The sequence below is a fragment of the Bacillus rossius genome, chromosome 7 (assembly GCF_032445375.1).
Source record: "Bacillus rossius redtenbacheri isolate Brsri chromosome 7, Brsri_v3, whole genome shotgun sequence".
Lineage (NCBI taxonomy): Eukaryota > Metazoa > Arthropoda > Insecta > Phasmatodea > Bacillidae > Bacillus > Bacillus rossius.
In genome coordinates, this window is record NC_086335.1 from 42565961 (window position 1) to 42582832 (window position 16872).

General features: G+C 35.6%; 1 protein-coding gene across 7 annotated transcripts in view; it reads right to left on the reverse strand.

The window, feature by feature from the left end:
* Window positions 1-16872, reverse strand: part of LOC134533915 (dynein axonemal heavy chain 7) — a 139982-nt gene that overhangs the window by 92079 nt on the left and 31031 nt on the right. For all 7 annotated transcript variants that reach the window (XM_063371704.1, XM_063371705.1, XM_063371706.1 and 4 more), the window contains 7 exons: window positions 15530-15684; window positions 12179-12286; window positions 9262-9374; window positions 7259-7410; window positions 5734-5909; window positions 5398-5626; window positions 1087-1296 (listed from right to left, as the gene is read on the reverse strand). In XM_063371704.1, the coding sequence (XP_063227774.1) occupies window positions 1087-1296; window positions 5398-5626; window positions 5734-5909; window positions 7259-7410; window positions 9262-9374; window positions 12179-12286; window positions 15530-15684 (1143 nt within the window). The remainder of the gene's footprint in view (window positions 1-1086; window positions 1297-5397; window positions 5627-5733; window positions 5910-7258; window positions 7411-9261; window positions 9375-12178; window positions 12287-15529; window positions 15685-16872) is intronic.

A 16872-nucleotide genomic window follows, 5' to 3' on the forward strand; every position in this document is an offset into this window, starting at 1 on the left:
AAAAACCAACAGTAACAATAAACTCTTGAGAGAACACTGGCAGCGCAGTAATGCAACCTGGCGGCCCAGGTCGAAAGCCAAAATACACCCAGTTAAAAACTTTTCACTGTACAAAAAATACATACAGCACATTAGGTAGTACTAAATTAATAATGAAAGCTAGGTTGCCACTTTTTTAACTGCTTCTGTCTCAGGAATGCCAAAAAGAAAAGGAATCCCTTATCATTTCTATCGACACAAAAAGTTCTGTTAGTACTCTATAGTGCATTCCACCTAATGTGAATATTTTGAAATATACTTTTGACAGCCATTTATAGCATCAACTGCACAAAATTAAAGATAATCATTACCTGGCCTAGTCTTGTAGCAGTTAGCAACAATTCTGGACAAGAAGTTACATATTTTAACAAGTCCTTGCCTGAAAGATTATCTGGAATGAACTATAGGTCTGTCTTCTGATAATATTTGTAACTTTTCAACCCTTACCTACCAATAAATTTTTATTTTTATTATATTTTAGCCAAATTGCAAGCACATTCTAATTTCACGATCCAGGGCTACATATCTATGTTCCCACACTACTACTTCTTCCAAATTCCCTGAGTTTTTCCCAGTGGCGGATGCAGTGATAACATATGCAATATTTCAACATGCATGTTTTCCAAATTGTTGTTGTTGACGTAACCAAGTTTTTTTTTTAATACAAAAAATTATTTTATTCTCTTTTTTCAAATCCCCTGTTGAAATAAATTCCTGTATCCGCCAATGGTTTTCACTGTCCGTGGGATCCCTAGGTATGTGCAGTCAGGGGTGCAACAACAGGGGGGGGGGGGCAAGGGTTATTTGCCCCCACCCCCCTCTGAAACCTTGAAGTGGGGGCATACAGGGGCAAAAAAAAGTGCTGTGTAATCAATTTTTAGATAATAAAACTGCTTAAATAGCACAGTTTTCCACCTTGAAATACAAATTTTCCCGGGGGAGGACCCCCGGACACCCTTCTTCACTAGAGGGGATCGATGATTCTTTATAAAAAGGTATATTGCCCCCCCTTAGTTGTTGCGCCCCTGCGTGCAGTAAGTGGCTCACCATCAGCCGGGAGTGGTAGCGCCCGAGCTGTGCCACGGCCTCCCTGCCCGAGAGGTTGCCGTGCACGTCGGCTGTCCAGTACATCATCGACACGCACAGCACCACCTGCCCGGGCCAGCGCATCATCCACTGCGTGCGGGGCACGGCGGGGTAGTCCTCGTGGCTCAGCTCGATCTCCTGGCGCACGCTGAGCTTCATCTGCTCCTCCACCTGCCGGGATCACAGGCCAGCCTGACACACTCGTTGCCGCTGCTGGCACATCCGTCATTTGGACCTCGTCCGGTACTGGCAGGCACCACGTTGTTCTGCTGTCCAAAGTCACAACATGGCATAACTATAAACTCGGGAAGTTTGCCAACACACCGATAGATCGCGCTTAAAGTTAAGCCTGATCATGACAAATGGAGTAGGAAGTACCTACTGTTCTTATTGCCTTCCGCACCCAGCATGTACATATAATTTGAAGGGCAATCACCGCATGTTTAATGTACCTTCGCTGCTGTGTTATGTTCCCATCCCCTTTGTATGTATGTGGTATATCAACAAGAAATCTACCTTCTTGTATATGTGACCATGGCCAACAGCAAAATTAAGAGAAAAGTTCTCCCAGAGTAATCTGGGAGAAAGTGCATGATAAAGGCATAAGTTTGAAGTCATATTTTATCAGAGCTCCTTCCTTATGTAGCAACCTTCGTAACTCACTCTGTACTACTTCCACCTCCTTCCCAGGAAGCGACCTTCGTGGCCGGCTCCAATCCTCTCTCAGGCAGCGACCTTCGGGGCCTGTTCCAAACTCCTCCCCTAACCCCCACTCCTGAGGGACGTCTTGGGACACGTCACTATATTGACTTTTGAGGTTGAGCCGTGTTGAAGTAGTATATTGTACCAAAGTTTTGCTTTGTATTGCAGCAAGCATTTTTAGGGTTGAGAAATAAACTGAGAGCTAGAAGTAGGCATCTGCGAATCAGTGATTTTAAGTTGGAATCAAATTTTGAACCCAATATAAAATTATTTATGAATTTCGAAACTTCAGCGAAATGTATTTCATGTAAGTAAATAAAATAAAACAAAACAAAACAAATGTTGAGAAACATAATGTTTATTTAGGAGTATTTGTTGAAAATTCCAATAGTATATACTAATGTAAATAAATAAAATAAAAATTAGTCTCTTAGTTAAAAAATAATCTGAGTATGCTGCATTTTGGACTACAGCCACCAGGGGGTTTGTTTCATAAATTCCCATTGCGCTGAACAGGAATGTTGTGTACGAAATAAATAAAATAATTTAACAAAATTGATGTTGCTTCATTTTTTGACGTTAATTTTATGAACGTCTTACTTGACGGTAGAACAGCCACGCCAGAAAAATTGCTACACCAAAAATTGTGAACCAAATCATGACAAACTCGGCCAATCATTCACAACCACTGGCTCAACCGACTACATATCAACATCACTATAAACAGAGAGCATATCCACAACCATTTCCAAACAATTTTCTGCATTCCCCGTTGCTTCTCATGAGGTAGACCACTGAGGCTCTCTCGAACACAAATTTTGCCTCGTTCAGGGGCTTGTTTTGCCTCACTAGCTCATTTCTATCTGCTACTTTTTTCCTTATTTGATAATTACAAACATTCTCTGTATTTTTAATTGCTTCTGTTTGGGCAATTGTGCTTGTTTCTGCTCAGGCATTTTGCGATTAATGGCTTCAAAACCAAAGTTAGTAACTTTTTAGTTATTTAACTCCACTAGCACCACTCAGTGCTCACACATGAGAAAATTAAAGTTTAAATCAAGCAAATTGGTCAATTACTTTTGGATTTACAGCTCTCACTGATTTCAATTCGATGCTCCCCACCAACGCTCATTACGTCATCACTAAAAATGTTAACCGGGTGAGCCATACGTAACAACCACGAGCGAAGTCTGCTCTACTAAGGTATATTTACTTTAACTCTGTAGCATTCATATTTACGAGTTTTAAGTAGTATTGAATCCTCAGCCAAAGTGACACCCAACCCGAGATTAAAGACATTCATATTCCTGTCAGAAATACATGAAAAAAAATACAAAAATACATTATTTCCAGCTCAAATTTTAGCTTTTAAAATCACACAAACAAATGAAAACAATCTATTTATGATTGTAAGACTATGATGTATAAAGTTCAAAGTAAATGAGACACCAATTTTTCACTTAATTACCAAAGAAAATTTGTGGATTCTTCAATAAAAGATGATTTAATGATTATATCTGCCGCTTTCTATGTCAAACACTACACTACGATAAGTATGATGGATTATTGCCCTTAGTATTATCACTTGTCATAAAACAATAATACGTAAGTGACTGTCACCATAAATACTTGGCAAGGTCTTCTTCACACAGCCAATCCCATTGGCCCTACATGATTGACCGACACAGAAGCCAATGGTAGGAAAGACCTTTCTTTATTGTTTGATTCTAGAGCCAATAGGAGCAGGTCTCTCATGATCGGCCCCCTGAAGTACATATACATACTTTATTTCTCAACCCTAAAGATTCCTGCTGCAATGTAGAGTGAAGCTTTGGTACAATACCACTTCGATGAGGCATAGCCTTGAATGCCATAGAAGGATTATCTTTTATTCACTGTCCCTCCTCTACTCCTCTACATCCTCCCACACTTGCTAGAATAATATTAAATTAATTATTGCTGCATTTCCATATAAGTAAAGTAGTCTCTTGATTAATTGAGCCTCAGATAAGCAAATTCTCGGATAACAAGGAAATAATTCAAAAATTGTCATAATTTTTTCTGAATATAACTGTTCAATTTTTTTAGTGTTAATTATTTGGCGTCACTTAATGATTCGCTTAACCAGTAAATTGCATCATTGAGGTTAATTTTATTAAGGCTTTCGTCAATGGTTAGATAATACTACTGTAGGTCCTCAAGCAAATGTTTTCGACTGTCTTTACCAGAAATGGCCCTTTAAGTCACCTTGGATAAAACAGAAACTCGGTTAATTGAAGCTTGGTTTATCAACACTCTACTTAAGATTTGTTACTTTAATTTTTAAACAACACAAAATTTTATAATTGAGATAGTTTATTACACTTCACTTAATGAAATAAAAAGATTTTCTTTCTTTATCATTTGAGAGTTTTTATTGTCCGAAAGACGAAACAACCAAATCCAATCACTTTCAATATTTTTCTCACGCATTCAGCTCATCCATCCAATTTTCGATAATTGCTTTTTGCTCGGGCGATGAAAATTAAGCAGAAAAAAAACAAGCGTAGATTAAGTCCTTCAGTAAAAAGTTACTTGAAGTACACAACTAGTGAGGCCCCAAACCTGGCCGCACCTGGCGAAACAGTCGCAACGAACCAAAATGCCGACGAAGATGGTCACAATTTCTAATTAAATGGCCGAATGAAAATAAAAATGTTAGGTTAACTTAAAACTCGGCATGGCTCTGACCACCAACGTTAAATTTTCTATCCCATAATTCTCCTACATATTTGGCGAGAAGCCACCGAACGCGCCCTCGTTGTGTAGCGATCGACAGACGACTGACGAGATCATGGCACTGGTTCCTCCATGCAGGAAGGGCAGTCACATAAGTCACCGACCAATCACATACACTCTTCATTCATACTAACAATTGCAAGCCAATCAGAACACAGAACATATACACTGAAAACCATTTTCACAGATAGAAACAGGGGATTAACTTTCTCCTTCTCTCTCCAACACCGTGGGAGAGTAGTTCTCATCCAGTTCCCACGCAGTGACGAGATATCGTTACAGTCTCTCTCTTACTGGGGGATCACCGTTTCGTTCTCACTCGCACTTACAGGCCTCTTATGCCTCTCTCTTTCTACACATCACCCCAGACACAGTCCCTTGTTCTAGAACCATTATGCAACATCTGCATTCTAATAAAAATGTAATATATAATTATAATACAATATTCAAATTTAAATAAATAATAGAAAAAACTCATTACACATAATATTAGGTAAATAAATATCAAAACAAAGTTGAAAGGATGACAGAAGAAACATGATTATTAAATAATTATAAATTCAGAATAAAATATACTGGCAACCTAACCCGTTCTTAGTAACCATTTTAATAATAGAAAAGGCATGTATACTGCAATGCTACAAGTTGTGAACCACTTGCCTTCCAATATAATTAATATTTAAGTGGAACAAATAAAATGTTCTAATATTAAATCAGTAAAAAAAAAAAAAGTGAAGAGAACATATGTCATAAGGTGTGGCATTAATGTCAACCGTACAGTGTGTGTTCTACCTGCACGAGCCACTTCTCGACACTCCCGCGGGCCTCCACGGTGGATATGTTGCTGACCAGGGACACCTCCTCACCCTCCGAGCTGAACATGGAGTATATGTCGAGCTGATCATCAAACCCCAGCTTGCTGATGCCCTCGAAACACTTCTTGAGGTGGGGCTGTACCCTCAGCGGGTCCTTCGTCTCAGAGAGGATCTCCAAGATCTCGTCGTTCGACAGGAAGAAGAACCTGCAAGCAACAGGACACAGTGGAGCAGATGCCTGAAGGTACATCCCCGGGAAATTGGCACCACGCCTTTCGTTGTCTGAGTCTCGATTTGACATTACGAAGTTTACCTTGGGAAGAACAGCCTCTTCGTCTCTAGGTAGGCATTTACTCCATCATTTATGGTCTCAAGTTTCTCCACGCTCTCGATCAGCAGCTCCAGAATTCCTACCGTGCCAGCCGTCAAGACGACATGTGGCTCCTTATGGACTGCATTCATTATCCTCTGGTAGGCTCCGTCTACCTCCTGACATTTTGTAAACAAGGGCAAACCATAGGCTTCAGTGGAAACACGTAACATTACACGCCTAAGGCTGGCAGAAGCATTCGAAGTGCGGTGCGTGTCATCACTGAGGGACATGACTAAATGACCAAAAAAAAATTGGGTTCACAATTTTTTTTAAGCAAAAATTCAAAAATAGTTCAATGAATAACTTTGTCTGACAATCAACTAACCTCAAAAGACAGTACAATACGCATTTACACTTTTTATTTCTGTAAACAATTGCAACAAAATGTGGCTGAACTCAACGCTGTGCAGTTGATAGCATATGAAGAGGGAAAGGTAGGGGATGTTTATTTCCACCGACGCCTGTCTCTGCAGTTTGTACTTGAACGAGACATATCTTATTTTTACTTCTTTAAATAACGATTTCAGGAAAAGTGGGGCATTGTGAAAGGGGAGGGAATGGGGTCAAGAAATTTCCCGCACCGGGTACCACCTGACCTCGTCACGCCACTGATAGCCGAGCTTATAAACTACGTAAGAAATACAACACAACATGCAACAAACACAAGAAAATCATGGTTGTTTATACAGCACGACAGTTGCAAGACGTCATTAACCCTACAATTTAAAAAGAGATAGGTGATACAGCTGTATACTGTTCGTTCTGCTAACAGTAGTCATGAACAGTGCCATGCACTGTCATGTGGCTTTTATAATATGTTATAAATACATTGTAAAATAATAATGTATAATATATTTAAAATAATTTTATAAGTGTTGCATTAAAATATATGTTGTGTTAATACGTAGTTTGTGATATGATAGGTTAGTTGTTACCATCACTGGTGAGTAGGTACTGAAGGAAAGACTCACTCACTTTTTTTTACAGATGAAATAGAAGAGTATTTATGAAATAAAGAGCAAAGGTAGAGAGGATAAGAATAACTTATGAATATTATTAGCAGATTCAAAGGCAGAAAAAACTATTAAATTGTTCATTGTTACATATTATTTGATTAATGCTTAGAACACTACTAACATGTACAATAATGCATTGCAAAATTACATATCACAGCTAAAAAAAATAGACATGAAAGTAAATGACATGGAATTTTTGACTTGCAAACACAATTTTCAATTATAAATTAAAAAGATATTACGAATAATGAAAATATCAGTGCCACACTGTTCCTATGCACCACATACATATCCTTCAAAGCTTTTTAGAAGGTTTTCAATGAAAAATGTACCTGTGTTTTTTTTTCGAATTCATGTAAAACTTTCCCTCTCTCTTTTAGCCTGTGCTCATCTACTCTAATATTCTTTTGCTTTTTCCACTACGAGTTCCAATAACATAGGGAACCTACCTGAAACAAGGCAGCCTCTGAAGGCATCTGGGCAATGATGTCCTTGGAGGAAAATATCGGCAAGAGATACAGCCACTGAGACTGAACCTTGCCCCACTCTTCCAAGGTTCGATTCATTCTTACTAGCTTCTCATACCAGTTTTTGACCTCGGCTGAGAAAAGAAAGACCATGCATGGGCGCATAGCTTAAGCATCCGAATCTCCCTTTTAAAGTACACAAGTAATGCAAGAACATATACAAATTTGATTTACATGAACATAAAATAGAATTGAAGAGAGGATGGTAGGGGTGTGTGAATATTCCCAAATATAAGCATTTGAGCAAATAATTATTAAATTCAAAATAAAATCAGATAATCAAAATTTTAAAATATTATTAGGTTATTTAAGTACCTATTCAGATCTCATGAATTGCATTTACTGTGATTTTGTTTGGTTTATCTCAGTCTGAGACACCTCCAACATTTTGAACAATAACGAGATTATAATATTTCAAGCAACTCTAATTACAGTTTTTATTATGTTTTAAGTATATTTTACTAAATTCTATACATCATTTAAATATTAGAAATAAAAATTTAAATACTGACATGTTTAAAAATTGTTTAATATTTGCAAATGTTTGAATATAGTCTATATAGTGTAACAAATAAAACCAATGCTATGAAATACTTAAAATCATATCATATCAAGTATAAAAATTTTACATCAGTCATAGACTATACAGTGCTTTATTCTATACATACTTGATACATTAGCTTCAATGTAGGGGTAGCCAAGTTTTTATATATATATCCAAATTTGGCTGTCAAAAAAAATTGTCAGCTTATGAAATACGTGATACACTATGTTTTGACCCTGCTTATTGAGTGATAAAATCATATAAATGAACATAGGTTTTATACGTCTAATGATCTGGCACAGATACCTATGGCAACTGGATTTCAGAAATTATAGTGGGCTCCAAACCACTCAGACATAGGTACTGAACCATTTACTGTGTGCGACGCCTTAACAACCACAGCTACCGAGATCTCTGTGGTTTTATAATTAATTAATTATGTAAGTAGTTGCTCAGCTGAGTAGTGTACTGTATTGTGTTACTTTGTTCTGGTGTCAAATGTTAGCAATTATCATTATCCATTAGGTGAGAAAAATTGTTTTGTTTTATAAAAATCAAACAAAGATGGTTGGTCTTGTATCAGTCATTAAGTTTATACTAACCTAATTTTTTTCCCTTTTAAATGTAGTTAAAAAGAAGCTTTTTTTACCAATTTTTTTTTGTTGATTCAGAAATTGTCAAGCTTCCTATATCAACACTCATTAACTCAGACAAAAAAAAACATTTACAATTTATTAATCATTTGGATCATTCTGAGAATAGAAAAGTTTACAAATACAAAATACAAATACAAATTAAAATCCATAAAGAAAAAAAAGTTAAACAGTTAATGCATAAAAAATAATTTTTTTTTAGTTCAATTGTTATAGATTAACCCCACATCTCTGCCGCCCCTTTGTCCAATCATCCAGAATTATCTCTGGAACACAAATCTAACCCAAGCCCCAACATTTAATTTGGTCATAAAATTACACTTCAGTTTAAAGGTGGTATACAAAAAAGGGAAAATGAACTCCATTTTTTATATATATAAAATGTAATCACCTGGCCTGATATTTGCCAGTTATACTGGGCATGCATAAAGCATTGTTCGCTGCCAAGTCAGGAAAAAAAAACACTAAAGTACATGCATTTATCCATTACTTTTAAGCTAACAGTCTTTATTAAGAAGTTTTAAAAGATTATTAATGAAATTTATCAACTTTTAAGGGTACTTATTCAATGAAAGACAATTTAAGGACTTTTTAAAGATATTAAGGAGATGTACGAAACCTCGAATACTTTGTTCGTGTGAACTGTAGAAAATATTGAATGTTAAAATAAGTTTTTTTGCAAATTACAGACACATGGTGGTCGCTCAATAAAGCAAATGCTAGGTTACCTTCAATTGGTTTCACGAAGGCAGACCCTCGCATGGTCAGTGTCTTTATGAGGTGGTCATCTAGCACGGCCTGAATATCATCCAATGCCGTAAGAATTGGTATATTTGTCTCTCTGCAAACAAAATGTAGATAGTTGACAGTTTTTTTTTAAAATGAAATGAGCAGCTATATCTTTAAACCATAATGCACAAATGCCGTTTGTTCATAAGCCAACAATAGAGCTAAGATTTTATAGTGTTATAAAAAGAACAAATCTCATCATTAAAAATGGGCCTTTTTATCTGTATCGTTATTATTAATTAAATAAATGTAATACCAATACTCAATACATTTTCAAATTTAAAATTTACTTTTTGTAACTGCATTTTTTTACTTCAAAACTTTAAATATAAATCCAAAATCAACATGCAATGAAAAACCAATTATAATAATACTTACATATTTACTTACGATGTTTCTCTGTAGGCTTTTAACTATGTACGTATGCTTTTAATTAATTTAAATTGAAATAAAAAACATACATAGAATGATAGATTCCAGATAAATTTTTTTACTTGGTACATAATATTTTAGGTATTTAAATAAAAATCTAAACCTAGGATTTATGTAATGAATTCTAAATTTTTAATAGAAAAAAATTAGGTAATTAGGTGAATTTTGCTGTAATTTGAGTTTTGCAAGGTACAGTAGAACCCCGATTATCCGCGACTCGATCATCCGATTCGCGGATTAACCGCGATTTATGTCCATCAAGTCCAATTTTTTAGTTACATATAACCAATGATTCAATATGTATGTAAATGTTAAAATACTTTGCAAAATGTATGTTGGGCAAAGTACTTTGACTCAGTCATGTTTATTTACACATAAAGTTTAAAAAATACTAGTACATACATACGTATGTACATACTATTTTTGTGTTCCATGTTACGTGAATAGATTATACACTGGTGCGCGATTCCATGTCCGCATGACCGGACTGTACACTCCCGCGCGCAGCACGGCGCCGTGCCACAGAGATTACCCGGCGCATGGTGACAGTCCATTAGTGTACGTTGTTGAAGCGTGAAGGTGGTGATAATTTTATGTATTGTAACAGTGATCTGCATTCCGACGGATTATACCGTAGTGTTGTGCGGAAATGTTGAGCATAACATTTCATCATGTCATCAAATGAACATTAAAGAAAGCGAGTGGTACTGTCAATCGACAGCAAAACAAAAATTATAGAAAGATTTCTGAGTGGAGAAACGATTGCAAAACTTGCGACTGAGTTTGATGTCGGTAACACAACAGTGCGCGACATCATAAAAAATTGTGAAAAAAATTCTTCATTTTGCTTCACAGGCTGACACTGAAGTGTGTGTGTTACAACTAGTGCTTGGCACGCAAGATAAATTCAGTCTATCACTTGCTAACGCGGTGCAGTGATACGATGGTGTTCGTTTATTTCAAAACTCAGATAAGAGTGAACGGAGAATAGATAAACAACCCGTCACGGTTACCGAGATTAGGGTCGTTATAGAGAGGTGGTCATTATAAGATTTCTGACCCATCTGCAACCCTCTCAAAATAGGCCGTTTTTGCACTAGGTCCACGTTCAGCAAGTTAAAAATAAAATTAAAATCTAACATTTAAAATTCATATAAATAAAGGGGGATAAAAACACCGTGAATTATACGAGACAGAGACACCGTTTCAAAACCATGAAATCAAGTCTCAATGCACTGGCATGAAAAATCTTATCTCGAAAAGAATTTTAAAGGCAGTCGTTCTGTAAAACAATAACCATACCGATGGTGTTACTGACAACAGAGCAATGAGCGAAGTGTAGCAGCGTCGCTTAGGGGCGATGAAAAGAAAGCGTGACCTTGGCAGCTATCAGCTGTCTTGGGCCCTCGGACTGGCGGGCGGCTAGCCACACACCTCGGTGCAAAAACGACTCGCATGCCCACGTCTCCGCACACGAAAGACTTAAAAACCACTGCTGCCCAGCACTAAGCAGTCCGCTTCTATGTCAACAACGCACACGCACACAAAGCATGTGTATATTTATATGTAATCTCCGAATGTCCACGGATGGCTGTCTGTGGGCTATTGACTTTTGAGGCAAGCATGACTCGTTTAACCGCAATTTTCGATTATCCGACTCACTCGTCCCCTTCATTAACACGGATAATCAGGGTTCTACTGTATTGACTTCCATTTCACTGCTATTTCAGTTTATTACTATTTACCATTTAATCAGGCCTCTAGCCATTGACCATTTCTATTCAAGTTTGGCAAGATCCCCAGTCTCTATTGTGTTGTTGAATAAATGAGTCATAGCTAGGGACCAGATTATATGGAAATAACACTGAAAAGTATAGCACCAAAATGCCAGTTAATACACCATATAGCACTGGAATGCAAGTTATATCATGGAACTAAGTAGCGTTTAACCAAAACTTATTTTAAATAATAAAAAAAAAATCTTTTAATGTTGAATTACAAGGAATGCCATTACTTCCGGGAAAAAAAATTCTACCAAAGTACATGGATAGGAAAAACTTACTGTACATTTACCTAATTTCTTTTGTAACAAATCCAATTAATTGTTAGCAACTATCCAGGTTTGGTGTAAATTGTACTATGTGAAAGTATGCAAAAACATGCTTCACCATGAAGTAGACATTTCTTCAATCGCTAGTTGCGATCATCCACCAAAATTGTAATTTTATGAGAATGGTTAAATAACCATTACAAGATATTCAAGAAGTGTATATAAATAAACAGAAAGCTGGACACAGGAGTAGTAGTGTTAACTATACAATAAATAACTGTGCATTTAAAACACTTTAATGTATGAATATGTGCAAACATAAATAGTCTAACATATACGTTGATTATAAATAAACTCCTAAAAATATTACTTACTTATAAGTGCTGATGGTAAATGTAATGTCCTTCCAATCTGCTAACATTTTTGCCAGGTTTTCTTGTAACTGTTTCTCCTTGTCCGCACTGATGCTGATTACTTCAAATCTGGAACAAAATAAAACATGCAAATATTAAAATAACATATTTATATTAAATTATACTGATTTACAAGTAAGTTTAACTTCACAAAATTTTATAATATTTTATTGGGTGCCTACGTAATCCACTATTAAAATCTTTTCAAAGTCAATAAGCATACATGCTTGATCTTTCAGTCAAAGGAAGAGAAAATAAAAAAATAATAATAAGTAAGAAATATTAATACCTAATAACAAAAGATTCTACCGTTATTTTTAAGAAATAAATTTTTCTGAGCTATATTTAACACAGAACAATCAAAAGTTATATATGTTTAGTATTTTGGTACATAATGATACAAAAAATGTATGCAATGAATCTAATTAATGAGTGACATATAAGATTCTGCTGTGATACATTTATGTTTATGTTACAATTGTCTAAATGTAAAAAGTGGAGCCGGGATTAAAAACAAGTTCCATTCATAAAAATTGCCGACAATAAACATATATTTTCATTCATCTGAATGTTACTCTTTTTAGAATAACCTATTTTCCCAGGATACTAATTATAACATTTAAAAAACCTTTCAAAATTAAAAAAAAGTAGTTTAATAGTACAGTATTTTTTAAGTTATGTGCCAGAAATAGGTAAAAAGAAATGTAAGGAAACAAAAGTATCTAAAAAGTCCAATAGACCTATAGCGAAGGTTACACATACTGTAGTAAAATGATGGGCCAAACAAATCCTGAAATACCATAATATCTTTAGTTAATTGGAATAAATGATATCGAAGGAAAAAAATATTGAAAGAAAAATATTTGGGGAAGCGAAATTCAGAAATTCAATCACCAGTACCTAGAGAATTATTTTACTCTACAGAAACAATCAAAGAAATGATTGTGTTCACCGCCTGCTACACTGCTACCGGAACGTTTGTTTAGCACTTCAGAGAACATTTTCGACAAAAAAAATTAATATGTAGATCTTCTCTAATGCGCAGATTGCAGCTGTGGAACTTTCAACATTATCTGCAAACTAAACATTTTAAGGATTTTTTTTTCCCAAAACTTTACGTTTTTTCCTTGACTCTTGAGAGATAGGTTTAGATTCAAGCACTCTTCTTGAAATATTTATGATGTAACACACCAGAGCCCAGTACCCCAAGGCCAGCCCAAGAAGTTAGTATTACAGATGACAAGGATTGCAGGCTTTCACAACCATCGTTTGGGGGTTTCTTGGCTTGTGGGTTTAAGCCGCGTCAAGAGTGAAGAGTTTACCAAAGTTTCGGTCGACAATACAGTCGCCATTAGGGTAACAGCAAGACACTGGTACCCTGGTGATGGCGACTGCAACATAGACCAAAACGTGGGTGAACTCTTCACTTTAACAGGGTACTACAGCAGTTTTTTTCTGAGATTTCCTTGTTTTTCCTGCCCACCTAAATTTTTTTTGTCTGATCGGATTATCTAGTAAAATTACAGCACACATTATTATCGATACACATTATAAAATAAAATAAAAGTTACATATAGAATTGACGATAAAAAATTTTCCTGCATAATATGCAGTTTCCACTGTTATCATTTTCATCAACAGTCTGAAAAAGAAAACTAAAATATTTGTTTGATCAAACTTTGAATTGAGTGTGATTAGAAAACCTTTAAGGGTGGTATTCCAAGACGTTTGGGTAACACTGCCTTGTTGGGATACAACTGTAACTTAGCTCACGGGTTGTATTCCAGAATGTGTCCAAACCGAATCCCAGTATGGAAACAATTCGGCAACCATTTTAATAAATGGTGCCCTGCGCAAGGCTAGAAACTGGTTTCAGCGCATTTTAGCGGACATTTCGCAACCATCGAATACTATTGTTACTGCAAGAAATACTAGAGATAGCAGCACCATCGCGCAAAAATAGAACTTCCTTTTCTCAAGAACTCTATAAGTTCCGATTATTTCTTTCTATTACAATTTTTCCAGTTGAAGAACAGCAACAGCTCACTGTTCAGCCCGGACCTTCCACAGGCCCTGACTACCTGGACTTCCATTGCCTAAGACCCTTCACCTGGACCTTCTAGGGCCCTAGAAACATTGCTTGGGCCACCAACAACAAAACAGAGAAAACTAAAATAACTGTGCACATGGCATCAGGCATTTCTTCATACATCGATACTTCACTATACAACTTATCTGTCTTTTGTAACCATGTTCTAAATAAATACCTTCTTTCTTTCCCAAATGGAGAACCTAACCAAAGTGATGACCCAATCATGGGCTCGACTTTCACTCATTTCATGGCACATGTACAATACTACATACAGATTTTATATTTAGCTTTATATTCAGTGTCATGTACCTAATATATTGAAAATATAATTTGTTAATGTTTTCCATTAAATATGCTTTGAAATCAATAGATTCAAAACAATCTCTTTTAAGCTTAATACATTGACAGTATAGCGCCAATGAGCGATTACAGGTGGGAGGGGACATTTTGGCATTTTTCATAATTTTCTCTTGTCCCCTCTCCCCTTATGAAAAATTTGAATGTAAAAGACGTCTCTTGTAGGAAATTTAAGGTACTTTAATGTAGTACAAGGGTTTTTGTTGATAACATGTTTATTTTTCGAGTTGTAAGGGGTGGGAGTAGGCATTTTTTACTTTTTCTGAGAAGGGCCAAAAAAATAGCTGTTTTTCAGAACGCTCTAGCGCTGAAACCTTTTCACACAAAATTAAAGTTGAACAGTACATTTTGTAGGAAATTTTATCTACTTTAATTTTTTATGGAGTGGTAATCTTCAAAAAAACACATACTTTTCGAGATACAAGGGAAAAACTGAAGGAAAAAAAAAGTGTGAAAATTGTGAGGTTTTTTGTGTTAATCGTTATGAAGCCAATCTTCTACAAGGCACAAACTTGAAATTCGGATTCAGCACCCCAAAAAACTAAAATATTTACTGACGTACTGAGAAAAACTTCCGAAATTTTGTTACTGGAAAACAACTGAACTAGGAGCTTCACATGACTGCAGAGATATTTTGATTGAATAAATGATACGTGCTCGTAGGAATATATTTATTAAAAACTATCATAGGTTAGTTATTTGTGCACAAATTCCACTCCACAGTGTAATGTTGTTATTTTTTTTAACCCAAAGTGTGAAATTTGCATAAAAATCATACTACATTTTTTTTCAAACTAAAAATATGCATAAAATGTGCAACCCGTACGAGGGTAGTATGGTAAATATATTTTTGAAAACTCAACTCTTCAAGGACGTCCTCGAGACGCTTTGCAAGCATCTTCCTGAGCGTTGTGCCGGCGTCAGGAGTGAGGTCGAAGCCGACAATCTTGGACATCTCGTCCCAGTGTCGCTGGATCAGGGCCGGGTTGCACAGGATACCGATGAGTCGGATATGTCTCTGCACAACACATCACACAACACAGGTGCAACATCCACCCACACATGCAAAAATGTAGAGTGCACTTAAGCACACAAAGGGGAAACTGTAAAGTGGTTGTTTTTGCTTGAACAAGTTATGATTGTAACAATTTAAATGTAATTTTTATAAACATAAAAAAATAATTTTAATTAATGACATAAACAAACAACAAAACCGGAACAAATATTTAGTATCCTTTCTAGGCCTGTGCAAATATTCAAATTTTCGAATATCAAAGTGAATAGTGAATAGTTTATTATTTGTATTTGATTTGATTTTGAACACTAACGATTAAAAAAAAAAAAAAAAATAATTGGTTGTTTATGAATATGGGTGTGCGGGATCTCAAAAGTCTGATAACATATTAGGATCACTGAAGACATTCTCGTCAGGCGGAGACAAAATTTCCACAGGATTTACGTAATGTTTTAGGTTATTTATGTGGAGTTTTTTGCTACATTTTTGAGAAGACTACATAATATAGTAAAGATGGATTTAACAAAGTAATTCGGAAGCATTACCAACACTCACATTATCAGCTTAAGTATTTTAATGAAAAAAAAAAGTTGGGCAGGAAGTTGAAAATAGATTAGAACTGACAGTATACTATTAAGGATAAATATGTGTCGGTACTAATCAAAACACAGTAGAGGTGTTAAAGTTAAATGTTTTCAGATCAGAAGGTAGAAATACGGCATGCCAGCTCTGTGATTAGTTTCATTCAGAAAAGGGCAGTGAAGGAAAAAAACTTGTATAGACCTATCAAAAACATTTGGTTACATACTCACAGCAAAGACTCCTAAAGTCTAACAACCTACGACATGTTTTCTGCTGGATAATACACAGTGAGTGACGACCGGACACAGGCCCACGATTAATATAAATTTATAAATATAAATAAAAGTATAAAGAATGATTTATTTTCACATGGTAAAAAATCCAACCAAAAACCAGTTGGATTTACATCATATTTAACTATAGATTAAAAATGTTTACTGTACATTCTTTTTAAACCCACCCTCTTGAAGTTTCTTCATATATACTGCAATTGCCTTACATCTTTTCTTTGCACTGTTTAATAAAATATTTTTTTGCACAGTCTATTTTGATTATGATGAAAAATGATTATTTATATTTTCCATCCAAATTTTAATATTTGAACAAAAT